This window comes from Chinchilla lanigera, unplaced genomic scaffold, assembly GCF_000276665.1.
Source record: "Chinchilla lanigera isolate Chin_1 unplaced genomic scaffold, ChiLan1.0 scaffold00043, whole genome shotgun sequence".
Taxonomy (NCBI): Eukaryota; Metazoa; Chordata; class Mammalia; order Rodentia; family Chinchillidae; genus Chinchilla; species Chinchilla lanigera.
In genome coordinates this window covers 17,286,973-17,300,724 of record NW_004955444.1, presented here as the reverse complement: position 1 = coordinate 17,300,724, position 13,752 = coordinate 17,286,973, and the positions used below count along the sequence as shown (strand labels likewise).

At 39.0% G+C, this 13,752-nt stretch overlaps 1 protein-coding gene across 2 annotated transcripts in view; it reads right to left on the bottom strand.

Moving 5' to 3' along the window:
* The window catches only part of Asph (aspartate beta-hydroxylase), a gene marked incomplete in the record, with an annotated part of 204,907 nt that overhangs the window by 20,242 nt on the left and 170,913 nt on the right, over window positions 1-13,752 (bottom strand). For both annotated transcript variants that reach the window (XM_013518174.1, XM_013518175.1), the window contains 1 exon segment: window positions 5,110-5,245. In XM_013518174.1, coding sequence (XP_013373628.1) covers window positions 5,110-5,245 — 136 coding nt within the window.

Sequence of the window (13,752 nt, the reverse complement as noted above, 5' to 3'; positions counted from 1 at the left end):
TCTGTAATGTTTTATCTAATAATTATTTTCTTATTCTCTTTAATGGTTTGAACAATCTTCCATTCTCACATTGGTAATTGGAGCAATATAGTTGAGGATAGCAATATGTAATGTAACAACCACTGTTAATTCGTATTATTTTGTCTTGAAACCCTGTATCACTTTAAACGTTCTTGCTTTGGTTTGTTTATGTTTGTGATGTTGGTATGCTGCTACTGTTCTATTTTTTTGTTTGTTTGTGTCTCCTTTACTACTCTCTTTAAAATAAAAAAAAATAGCCAATGACTGGCAGAGCAGGACCTCTCCATCAGTGTCAGACAGTTAAACTAAGGATATCTAGTGAGCAAGGTAAATGCTGAATACTTAATGTGTCCACTGGAATAATGGCCCTTCTCAAAGATGCCCACACGCTAATCCAGGATACTGTGATATGTTATATTATGTGGCAAGGAGGAATTAAGATTGCAGGTGGCATGGAGATTTCTAGTGAGCTAAACTTAAAATAAGAAAATTATCCTGCTTAACTCCATGGGCCCAATGCAGTCACAGGGATGTGGGAAAAGGAGGAGAAAGACTCAGACTGGCATGGAGTAAGAAGGACCTACTGACCACCGCTGGCTTTGAAGATGGAAGAGGAGCATAAGCCAAGGACGCAGAGAGCCTCTAGGGGCTATGGCCCCTAAAACAACAGCACTTTGATTTTAGCCCAGTAAGACCCATCAAAGACTTCTGACTCCTAGAACGGTAAAATAATAAATGTGCATATATTTAAGTCACTAAGCTTGTGATAATTTGGTAGCCACTTGTATTATTATATATAGTATACATATTATATATATACATCATATATATAATATATATAACTAAAATATATTTCCAGGATTATATCAGTTACAAAAGGTATTTTTCATTGGAATTTAATGTCTTCTCAGTGTACAGATCATCCTTTAAGTGTTGATAGAGAATGACATTTAAATGAAGAGAAGGACAAACAAGTTTTGGAGAGATGTCTTCTATGAGTAATTCTATTGGGAATACAGATTCTGGGACACAGCTTTAAGCATCCCAGATGATGCCAATTTCTTCACACTCTATAAAATTAGTTTATTGGGGAATATGTGCCCAGAATGTATGCAACATCGTACGCTTTCATGGGGGAATGAAAACATGGACTGTTTGAAAGACAGAAACATTTTAATTCTCTACTCAAAAATCTCACTACATCTAAAGCTGAGTTTAATTTGATTTCATAAATGCTAGTTGTATACTAAGATAATTCTACACTGAGAATAAAATGAGAGTTACAAGAGATGGAACTTCAAGGTATTTGCTCCAATCAAGTGGACCTCACTATGTTAGAGAAGCCACAAATCTGTATTAGCCTTTACAAGTGCTCTTTTTGCCTTTTAATTTCATAAAACTTTAGTTGCTATTGTTAGTGTTGATGGAGTTCTGCAAATGAACTAAGCTACAAATAGTCTGAACAAATATTATACAAGTGTATAATAAGCATTTATAAACCCTAGCCTTCCAGGCCTTCCCATGTGCAGAGCCAGGGGGCACCTTGGCAAGAGTCCATAATTCTGCATTCTGGGCTAGTAGGCAGTGGCTGAATGAAGCTTGGTGGCTTAAAAAGCAAGCAGAGCCTGCTAGAGACCCCAGAAGCACAGCAGTGAGGCTGAGCAGTGCTACTAAAACAGGTATGTCTCACCTGAATGACAGGTAACAGACAAAGCGGTTGTCATTAGGATTCCCACTTGTTCAGGATTGGGCAAGGAGTACTCCTGGCCCTTTAGAAACACATAGGTTGAGCCTCTCTAATTTAAAAATCCAAAATCCAAAGCTTGCCAAGTGTCAATACAATACTCAAAAAGGTTTAAAATTTGGATCATACTTTTGGATCACTGATGCTCAACTGGTAAAGTCTACGCAAATGTTCCAAAATCTGAAAAAAAAAAAAAAAAAAAGAAATCTGAAACGCTTCTGGTCTCAAACATTTCAGATAATGAATACTCAACCTGTATTTTCTTTCGAGTCTGAAAGCACAGATTCTTCTAGGGAAAGAGCTGTGCAGTAAAGATTCAACATGTGTAGATTGCCACTGGTGGTTTTAAGTGTTCACACGTGGTCAGAGGGGGTTCAAGAACTGCAGCAACACTTTCCCAGGGCTCACCATGGGCCTGCAGCACGTCTGCATGCTCGGCGTGATGCATCTGATGTCTACAACACCCAGGAAGAGAGGCACTCATTGTACTGTACAAGAGAGGAATTGACACACAGCAGAGGTCACACACTGAATGTCAGAGCAGAGAACTGGGAATTCCAGTTCAGCCAGACTGGACCCAGACGCACTTTCCCACTACTGTAACAATCACATAATGTGCTACTGTTATGTAACAGAAAAGCAGTAGTGCTGTCATATCTTGGAAAACTGTGTCAGATCTTCTACTGGGTGCTCACTGACCCCAGTAAGAACCCTAAACTTAAGCTTCTATGCAAGGTATGTTACTCATTCCAAATAAATAACCTAGTGGTGCATCTCAAGGAGCAGACAAACAACAGAAATCTAAATCTGAAACTAACAGAAGAAATTATGAAGATCAGAGTGGAAATTAAGGAAATTTAAACTAAAAAAAAAGGATCAATGAATCAAAGAGTTGATTCTCCAAAGGGACGTGAAAGAGACCTGGGAATAGGGGGAGCTGTGAGGGAGAGGAGGAAAAGCGTTAAGGAGAAGAACCCAGATGTGATATTACATGTACTAGTTTCCTCATGATGGATGTATTTACTATGTATTGTAAACATACACTAATAAAATAGGGAAGAAATTATGTTTTACATTATTGATTTGTTTCCAGAAAATAGTTACTGAATCCCTTCTAAAAGCCTGTAATCCACAAATGGAAGGCCACAAAGAACTTTAATGTCTTGCTAAAAGGGAAGCTATGTGAATTATAGTCTTTATAGCAATAATATAAAACTAGAAGTTTGTTAATAATATTTTGGTATTGGGATTGAACCCAAGGCCTTTGCATGGAGCTACATTCCCAAAACATTTATTTTTTTATTTTGAGATACAATATTTCTAAGTTGTTAAATTGCTCAAGATGAGCTCAGACTTGTGATCCTCCTGCCTCAGCCTCCCAGAGTTCTGGAGTTGTAGGCCTATATTGCCAGACTCAGCTAGAAGTTAATTTTAACAGATGCAGCAACTGCAACAGATTGGGAAACACGTTCATCACACACACACACACACACACATACACACACACACACACACACCAATCTCTAAATTATTTAGAGTTAGCAGTCTATTTTTGGCCCTATCTCAGTAAAAATACCATACATTATGGTTTATGGAATGCATCCAAAGCTGTATCTAGAAGTCAGACCATAATCTTCATTGTTTTCATTAACAGAAGAAATAATAAAAATAAACGTACTAAGGAGTCCCAGTTAAAATGTTTAAAAGAACTAAATATAGTTTAACCAAAAGTATAAGAGGAAGAAAAAATATAATCGCAAGGATTAGAAGATATCACCATAAGAACATAAGTGAGAAGTAATTTTGTAAGATTTTTAAAAACCAAATAGAACTTTTATAGTTTATTATAGTCAAGAAAAAAAGTAAAAAACGACGTAAGAAATTACTCTCCGTACCTCAGAAAATCAAGTATAATGAAACAAGTAAAAATTTAGTCAAGTGTTGCTCCAATTATAGGTTCTATTTTTTTTCTTTCTTGCTTAATATTTTTATATCCCTATAAATTTTTGCATATTTCCACTTTATCAAAGCACCTATGTTCAGGAGAGATGACCATTTCCAGAGATTACTGAGATGCACACCATTTGGAAGCACTGCCCTAAGAAGCCAGGCAGCAGGTATAAAACATAAAAGACATTAATGGCATGGAAATACCGTATGGACACTTAAATGACAAATGGGCCGAATCACGTTTGTGATGTACCAAATGGAACTGTGCATTTAGCCCATATTAGGACAGTACAGCTCTGTTTAAAAAAAAACTTGTTGGAAAAAAATTAATAGTAATGTGAAATCATATGATCTCTTCCCTGATGGATACATCCTTGAAAATATTACTGAAGTGATTTACTTCCTTCTTACATAGCAGCATTCCAAATGCATAACTGAGATAAACCACTGTCCTCATTTGTCTATTATGTAATCTGATTGCTCATCATACTGACATTTTGTGTGTGTAGCTAAATATGGGGCACATGTTGTTTGTTCATCAAAATGAACTGACTTTTGTCAAGTGTTGCCTCCAATTATAGTCTCTATTTCTTTTCTTTCTTGCTTAATATTTTTATATCCCTATAAATTTTTGCATATTTCCACTTTATCAAAGCACCTATGTTCAGGAGAGATGACCATTTCCGGAGATAACTGGGATGCACACCATTCAGAAGCACTGCCCTAGGAAGCCAGGCAGCAGGTATAAAACTGTTAACAAAATGAACTGAAAACAGTCTTAAATGAAATGCTCCTTGTTTTAAAATAAATACACTAACTCACTGAACACATATACTAGCACTCCATTGATGTGTCAGGGTGTGCATTAGGCTCAAAAAAGGTAAAGCTGGACGTGAGCCACTGAGCTCTACCAGGCTCAGTAGTCACTGTCTGGCCATTCTGGTTTTTAGCCATTTCTACCATCTCTCATCCACGCCACTGTCATTTCACCTTGTAGCACCAACCATATTTTATATATGCAAATGAAGCTCAGGGATGCTCTGTACTAAGCCACGGATAGGCACATGATGGACTGATCAGTTAAACTTACACAGCAGGTCATTGTCAGTAACATATTATTCAACATTCAGAAAGATGAGGAAAAATAAAAATCTGGTTATATACATTTATGGAAATATACATGTATATAATATATATACCTTCACACATGCACATATACACACAAATTGCTCACATGCATTTTTTTAAAACAGTGGATTCATTTAAGAAATCTAGGTTTATGGGCAGGCTCCTCTAAGTCCAGGAATCCCAGCTTTGGGACTATCATAGAAGACTCTTGTCCCTTGTCCTCAGGTAACTGGCTGCAGAGAACAACTCGGAAGTCAGGAGCTCACCTTGTTGCCACAGCGTGAACTGGCTCCAATCACCCTTCTCCCGCAGGTTTTCATCTTCGGGCAGGAAAAGACCTTTGGCTTTATCCATCACCGCAAGGCCTTCATCACGGATTAACTTCCAGTTTCTTTCTAAAGACTAGAAGGAAGGGCTGGTTTCACTGAACTGAATGGATGCCTGGTAGAACATCTTATAATGACATCAGCTTTTTCCTTGTTTATTTGCTCAATAAAATAAGAAAATGTTTCCTCTCATCTAGATTGCATATTCTAGTTTTCTCAGATTTAGTTTTTCCTTTCAGTAGAGTCTTTTACAAATATGTCAATCAACAGTGCAAATACTAAACTTTCAAGAATATCAGAAATGTACCATTTGATGCATTATAAAATTAACATGAAGCACAGCAGATAAGCACCCCAGCGTTTAGAATTCACCCAAACAAAAATACTTGGTAGAGCCAAGCAGTGACCAGGTGTACTAGCAGATCTCCTGAAAAATCTCCTGCCGGCTGACCGGCATACTTTGTTGTCAGTCAGAGGAGGGTGAAAATCAGGTAGAACCAAACTGGGCAGGAGTGCAGGGATGACGTCCAGAGCAGCCAACTGAAATGATCTAGTACCAGAATAAAAGAGTAAAACTACTTTCCTACAGTAGGAAAAAGTTGTACAGCTAAATTAGGATTTTTGAAAGGTCAATTATTCCAATCATTTCTCTGGTAGATGAGATGTGCATGAAATAATGGAGTATATGGGTGTGAAGCTAGGCAGGCATATACTAGCTGATTTCAACAAGAATCCAGGGTCAGATATATTATTGTAAGTGGCAGAGAGCAGGAGACCAGAGCTAACAAGTACAGTGAGCAAGATTTTATTGCAAAATATGAAAATAATTAACACGTCTGAAAATGAACTGGGTTGCCTCGTAAAACATCACTGCTCAGCTTTTGAAATTACTCAACCAAAGTGAACTGTTACTGGGTAAAACAAAGCATCAGGTCATCAATCCAAGTCTTAAGAATTCATGATTCAGCACAGGAAAAGAATGCTAAGTCAGGGTGAGTACACAGGGGAAGGCTTGAAAAACTTATTCTCAGATATGTGTGAAAACGCGATGCCAACCTCAGCCAACTCGGAGTTAAGTCTCACCTAAAGCTACCTCCATACTTTAAAGACTGGCTTAAAAGCTTCTCCACGCAAGCACCCTGTCCTTTGATGAGTAAACAGACTATAACTACTACTGTAGCAGGTAGGTGTCTCAGACAAACACCGGTGGCCAACTGTATGTTCACATAAGACAGACCCAAGTTGTAACCGGGAGGGCTGTCTCCACTTCCGTTTTCTGCACATACTTTCTTTGTCTTTTGCTATAAATATAACCTGCGTGCGAGGTTCAGCATTGTGAATCATTATGAATGCAGACTGCTGCCTGGCTCTGGAATCACAAATAAAGCCAATTAAGATCTGTGAAACTAGGTTTGTTCTCATTTTCTTCTTTAGCACCAGGCATCACTTTTTAGATCATATGAAAACATGAGGGTTATTAAAATACAATAGGGCAAGAGACTTTGAGTAGTGATTGATTTTATAATTCTATTTCTGTGAAACTCACCCTTTAGTTTGTGTAACATCTACACCAGCTCCTACCACCTCCTTCCTTGGAGTGGTGCTGGTCATTTCTTTTCTTTCAGCACTCAGTTCACTAACTAGTTTCTGTATTTTTTCTTTCATTCCCAGTAGGTAGTTTGTAATTAGCAAGTCAAAGACTATATTTTAATAAAGAGATACTCAAAAGTCCTCACTTTGGCAGGTCCCCAGATTGACAGAACTCAACGGTGCTGTTAAGAATGTCAAAAACATGGTAACGCAAAACAAATGCACCTCAGGATTCTAGGGTATGTTTACATCTTCTCAAATGCTCCTAAACTGCCGTCACTCATTCCTGTTACTGTAACTTGTTCAAGTTGCCAGATAAATCTGTTATATTCTTGTTAAACTGTCACACAGACAAGGAGAAAATTACCTCTCTAACATAGGAAATTACTTTCCAAATGAGGTTATTGGCACCTTATAAGGGCAAGCTCTTTCTCTCTTCCTCCTATTATTTTAGAAGTTTCTTTCATTTCTTTTGAAAGTTGATTTTAAGAGCATAGTTAAAAATAGCTGATCTTTTGTTAACAAATAGGTCATAAAGCCCAAGGGGAAATGTTGAAGTAACTGCATCACTCAATACCATCTATTTATTTTTTCCTTAAGAACGGGCTGTCTTTTAATGTGAAATGTCATTCCTGTATCTCCCTCAGCCTCCTAGGAAGTTTTGCCAAGGTACTTTTCCACAGGTAGCAATGATTTTTAAAAAACCTTTGCTTTCCCTTGTTACATGTATAGCATGATAGACTCAGGCAAAAAGGAGCAACCCAATGCAGAAGCACTGCCCCAATACCTTACTCCAAAACCTGTACTACAATGTCAGCGGTGCTCTCCCTTAACTGTACTGGTTAATTTTGGTTGTCAGCTCGTCTGGATTGAGACAGGCCTAGAAAACTGGTAAGGCACACTTCTGGTTGTTCATGATAGTGCAGCCAGAGACAAGTGGCATATGGGTCCGTGAAGTGCTGAACGGGGAAGGGGAAGACCTGCCTGAATGTGGACAACACCATCTTGACACCAGCCAATAGGCTGGGGGCTGGATGGAAGGAAAGGTGCAAGAAGGGAGAAGCTTGCACACATTCGACCACTGAGCAGGGGTATTTCTGCTGCTGCTGTCTCCCACGCACATCGGAGTCCAGCCCTTAGATGTGGATTTGGGCCGGTGACTCTCCAGGGAGACTCCAGCCTTAGTATGGGGCTGTATCATATGACCACAGCAGATTTCTAATTTTCTTTCATTATGAAACAGCCTGCTTTATTTCTTCTTCTGAGTTCAACACTTTGTCACTGAATTTGACAGCTGGAAGGATCTGTACTGTTAATCTGGTGGAAATTTTGACCTTAGAGATGATGAAGTGAATTCTGAACTGGTTAACGAGCCTAAGAACTCATCATCTAGTGGTTATGAGAGACAGTGCCAGAAACCCACTGTGCTATCTCCCCAGTCAATCCTAGGGCATCTGAGGGAGGAGAGGAGATCGATGCAGGCGGAGGGGTGGCACTGTGGTGGCTCTGGGGCCCTTTATTTTATGTGGAGCAAAAGAGCAACTGAAGCACCCGTTATGGTTGCTACATTGTGTCAACTTGGGGAGTCTAGAGGTTTGGCTAAGTGACTCAGCAGGAAGCCAGGGTGCTTACTTTGTATACATCCTGAGCCTGTGGAAGAGGAGGGCATGGAGATTATGTGAGAGCTACACGCCCCTTTGGTGGGGGTAGCCGGCTTACAATGTAAGGGAGGGAAAGAGGCTGCTTGCCGTCACTCCTCCCTTTCGCTTTTTTTTTTTTTTTGCTGTGTTCTGCTGCCATTGCCCCTTTGCTCTTGCTGCTTTGCTATCTTCTGCCTCGGAGCCAGCTAAGTATGGACTGAAACCTCCGCAAACTGTAAGCTAAATAAACCTTTCCTTCCTTAATTTGGGGCATTGGGTATTTTCTCTCAGCAACGAGAGAGAAGTAACCAAAACAACCCCACAGCCTCTCATGTACAGTTAAGTCCCCTGTGAATGCGTTCCATTCCGGGAGAATGTTTGTAAGTTGGATTTGTTTGTAAGTCTGGCAAAGTGAGTCTCGCACAGCTTTGGCACAAACACACAATGTATATTGCTTTGGGATTACTAGCAGTCTCCTCTACATCACTGCTGATTTTTCTCTTGCTTCCACACATCCTGGGCTCTCAGCAGCACGCTACTGCACACTACCACACTGCACAGCAAGCACACAGCAGCACGGCTGTGACAATGTCTGGCAGACACGTGAGCTACTTCCATGATTTGTTCACATCTGGGAACGTTCCTAACACGAGGTCAGTTCCAGTCAGTGACAGTCTGCAGCCTGAATGTCCGTAAGTAGGGGACTTGCTGCAGTGTTTTACTGAGCACCTGTTGGTTCAGGCACTCATCAAGAGCAGACACTTTCACGGTGCTTGGATGGTCATATACTTCCCACTCAGGCCTGGGCAGAGGCGCAACTCACAGACAGCTCACAAGTGGGGACTGAGTGAACTAAAAGGCAGCACCAGTTAAACTCACATACATAAAGAAAACAAAGACAACAACAATCATGAGCTACTAATGGTTCAGTGTAAACACTCTAAAAAATATTCAGATTGAACCCAAGGCCTTTGCACTGAGCTACATTCCCAGCTTTTTTGAGACAGTCACTTGTGCCAAGTCACTAAGTTGCCCGTGCTGGACTGAAACTTGAAGTCCTCCTGCCTCAACCTCCTAGCCTGGTTATAGACAGTTTTTTGACCAAAGTAATGATTCTCTTTGAGTATGCTCTCTTTAAGAAGTGTGAAGTGGGTCTTGGAAATGTTTTTAACCAAGGAAACGCATTTTACGAAACTCACTGATTATAAGAGATTAAAGACATAACCCAGTTGCACGGTATTGCACGTATTTGGTCCATTTGGGCTGTTACAAGAAAACACCATAGACCAGGTGGCTTATAAAAACAGAAATATGTTTTTTCAGTTTTGGGAGCTGGAGGTCTATGATCAAGGAGTTGGCGGATTCTGTACGGGTGAAGTCCCGCTTCCTGGTTCACAGACAGCCCCTTCTCACTCCAGCCCCCACATGGGGAGAGGGTCTGGCCGCACCGGGAGGCCCCAGCCCCAGGCTCCACCCTTACAACCCAATCTCCTCCCCCAAGTGTCTCCTCGAACATGAGCACCTTGGGCTCAGGCGTTCAACAGAGGGATTGGAGGGGAACAGAAATATTCAGAGCACAGCAGTGGGGTGGAGAGCGACAGGGGAAATATGAGCTTTCTCTAAAGAAATATTACTCAGTGATCTGACTGGGTAGAATATAATGCGTTTTTGTGAAATTACAATAGGAACTTGAATGCTTACAGAAAGGAAATATGCTTACACAGTTTTAAAGCTTATGTTTGACATATTATTTCCTTGACCCTAAATTCATCCATTTCATAAAACCAAGAGGAGAAACTAATAGCTTTGTTATTTGAGTGGGTTGCTAGAAGACAACAGATCCTACCGCACGCTTTTTCTTGTAGCTGCAGAGAATTCAGAGAACAGAGACGTGACTGTTCTTACAGTGCTACATGGCTCCTGCTCGGATCACTGGCACTTGCCTTTTGAGTTCAGTCGCTGCTATTTTGGGCACTCACGTCACCACAGACTTCCCAGTTTCAAGGCCTACCAATCCCACAGTGCACCCTAGCTCACCTTAATCCAAATTCTTGTTTTCCTTACTTATCTTTGTATTCCATTAAAAACCCACATTTTAGAAAATGTCAAATATTACCCGAAGTTTTATAATGAAAACAATCTGGAACCCAACATTCAGCTAGTTCTTTTAAATATTTTTATTTTTTTTAACCTGCTTACATATAAATATTTCGTAATGTAGTTTAATTATGGAAATCTGTATGGCGATTCCTCAATAAACCAAAAACAAAAATTCCACTTGACTCAGCTATACGTCTCCTGAGTATACTCCCGGAAGAATTAAAGACATCATAGAATAGTGATACTATACATGCATACCCATGTTTATAGCAGCACAATTCACAATAGCTAAGCTCTAGAAATGATCTGGATGTCTACGAATAGATGAGTGGATAACAAAAATACGGTATATATACTCAGTGGAATATTACTCAGCCATAAGGAATGAAATCATGTCATTAACAGGAAAATGGATGGAGCTTGAGACCACACTAAATGAAATGAAAATTGTAGACTGCATGGCATCTCTCCTATGAGAAACCTAAGTCATAAATAATAAAAGATTAGAATAAAGGAGAGATGATAGTAAACAAAAAGGCAAACTTTTTAGAGACATGATGGGAATAAATGTAACTATTATGCATTGCCAACATAGCCAGATAATGAAAATAACTTGCTTATATTACTATTACTGATTTACTAACTTTAGACCTTGTTACTCACCTGGGAGGGAAGGGTAATGATTTTACAAGTTGGTGTCTTCCTCTTTTCTCTATTATCCATCCGAGTGATAGTTAATTTCACAAATCTTTCATACATCTGAGTAAATTCACATTCAGATTTTATAATATTATGACAGTGAAGTATCATTCAAACTTGAGTTGTAATGAGAACACTTCACTTTTAAAAAGTTTGCCCCTTTTTGTTGGCTTAATTTTCTAAAGCACTTAACACTATTTCTTTACTAACTGTGAAAGACTAGTGATAAAATCTCTTGATACTACAGGTTGAGTATGCTTCACTCAAAACTCTGAAATCTGAAATGTTTCAAAATCTGAAACTTTTTGAATGAGGGCAGGTGGAAAAGTCCATACCATGAAATTTTCTTGCAAAATATTTTAAAATACTGTATAAGGCTGGACGTGGTGGTGCATGCCAGTAATCCCACCACTCGGGAGGCTGAGGCAGGAGGATCGCTGTTAGTTTGAGGTCAGCCTAGGCTACAAAGTGAGTTCAAAGCCAGTCTGAACTGCATAGTGAATCTCTGTCTCAAAATAAATTTTTTAAAAGATAAAATATTGTATAATATCACTTTTAGCCTATGTGTATAAGGTACATATAGAACATAAATGAATTGGGTCTCATCCCTAATCTCAACGTGAATCTGAAACACTTGGTCCCAGGCATTCTGGGGAGAGGATACTCAACCTGCGCTCAACCCTTTGTTAAAAACATATTCTGTTACTTTGCTTTCCTCCATTAGCAGTCTGCCTTGCTGTGACCTGGACCAGCTGCTTTCTCAGTGGCACAGAGCTGGCCTTGGTCTCTGCCCAATGTCGGGCTCCCTAATTAATGGTTTCTGTCTGTTCCTGAGGAAGGCCGCACCACAGGTAAAGCTACATTCTTTAAAATACCTCCTAGAGATTTTCTTATATTTGATTGAAGGTTTATAAATTTGCTTTGGTTTTCAGCAATTTCTTTTTATAATTTTTTGTTGTAAGTATGATGACTATTTTATTTTTATTTGTAAAGGTTTAAATGACAAAGAGTGAACATTTTCAAAGTGTACGGTGTGATGATTTTCCTATGTGTACACTGTGTGATTATTTGCAATACAATTAATGAACACGTCCGTCCACATCCATGCTGTACATAAAATCCCCAAAACTTGCTCCTCTTATAACGGAAAGTTTGTATCCTTTGCCCAACATCAGCCCATCGTCCCCTACCCTTATCCCATGGCAGCCAGTGTGCTACTCTCTCATTATGAGTTTGACTTTTTAAAGATTCTGCACACAAATAAGATCATACAGTATTTGTCTTTTCACATATAGGTAAGATTCTACAGCACTGGCTTATAGAATCTTCCAGGTTCACCCATGTTGTTACAAAGGGTAATACCTTCTTTTTTATGCTAAATAGTCTTCCTTTGTGTTTATGCACCACATTTTTCATTAACCTTTGACCTGTTGATGAACACACATATTGTTTCTATATCTTGGCTATTATGAAAAATGCTACAGCAAACCCGGAGATACAGGCATCTTTTGGAAATGATGACTTCATTTTCTTTGGGAATATACCCAGAAGCAGGATTGCTGGATCATATGGCAACTCTCTTTTTGTTTTGTTGAGCAAACTCACACTATTTTCCATAATGGTTGTATCAATTTATGTTTCAGCAATAGTTTACAAGTGTCCTCTTTTCTTCATATCCTTGCCAACAATCGTTATCCTCTCTAACATGCACGAGGCAATACCTTACTGTAGTTTTGATTTGTTTCCCTGATGTTTAATAATATCAAGCATTGTTCTTATATATGCTGACAGTTTGTAGGTTTTCTTTGAAAAAATTGTCTATTCAAGTCCTTTGTTCATTTTTAAAATCAAATTATTTGGTCTTTTGCTACTGAGCTGCATAAATTCTTACATATTTTGGTTATGAGCTCTTAATCAGATGTTTGGTTTACAAACATTTTCTTGAATTCCATCTGTTCTTAATTTGATGTCATCTTACTTGTTTATTTATTTTGTCTGTGCTTTGAGGTCATAACCAAAAAATCATCGCCTTGACCAATGTGTTTCGCTAACTGTGAAAGCACCGCAGTATTACAAGTGTTGGTGCTACTGTTGGGAAACCCAGTGGTTTTTGGATTCCTGCTCTTCCCTCCTCCCAGTTTACCCCAAGAGGCCTTCTAGAAACCAAACTTGCATTTGGAAATTTGAGTCAGCAAGTTATCAGTGTGTCACTTGGGGTGGTTACTCAATATTGTGACTCAGGTTTCCCGTTCACCATGTCCCTGAAAGGGTTAAGTGTGCTAAAAGAGGATGTCCTCCTGGCACCTCGAAATACATAGAAATTCACACTTTCCAATTGCAGATAGTTTTTGGAAAATAAAATTTTCTCCAATTTTTCCTATTCTCTCTGGAATTCTTTCTGTTTGTATGCTGGACATGTTAAATAGAGCCTCTAACTTTCTTTTTCTATTTTCCATCTTTGCCTTTTGATTTTTTTCTAGGAGAGTTTCTTGATTTAGCTTTTAACACTATTATTACATTGTTATTTCCTCAAATAACATGTTTAAAAGTTAAG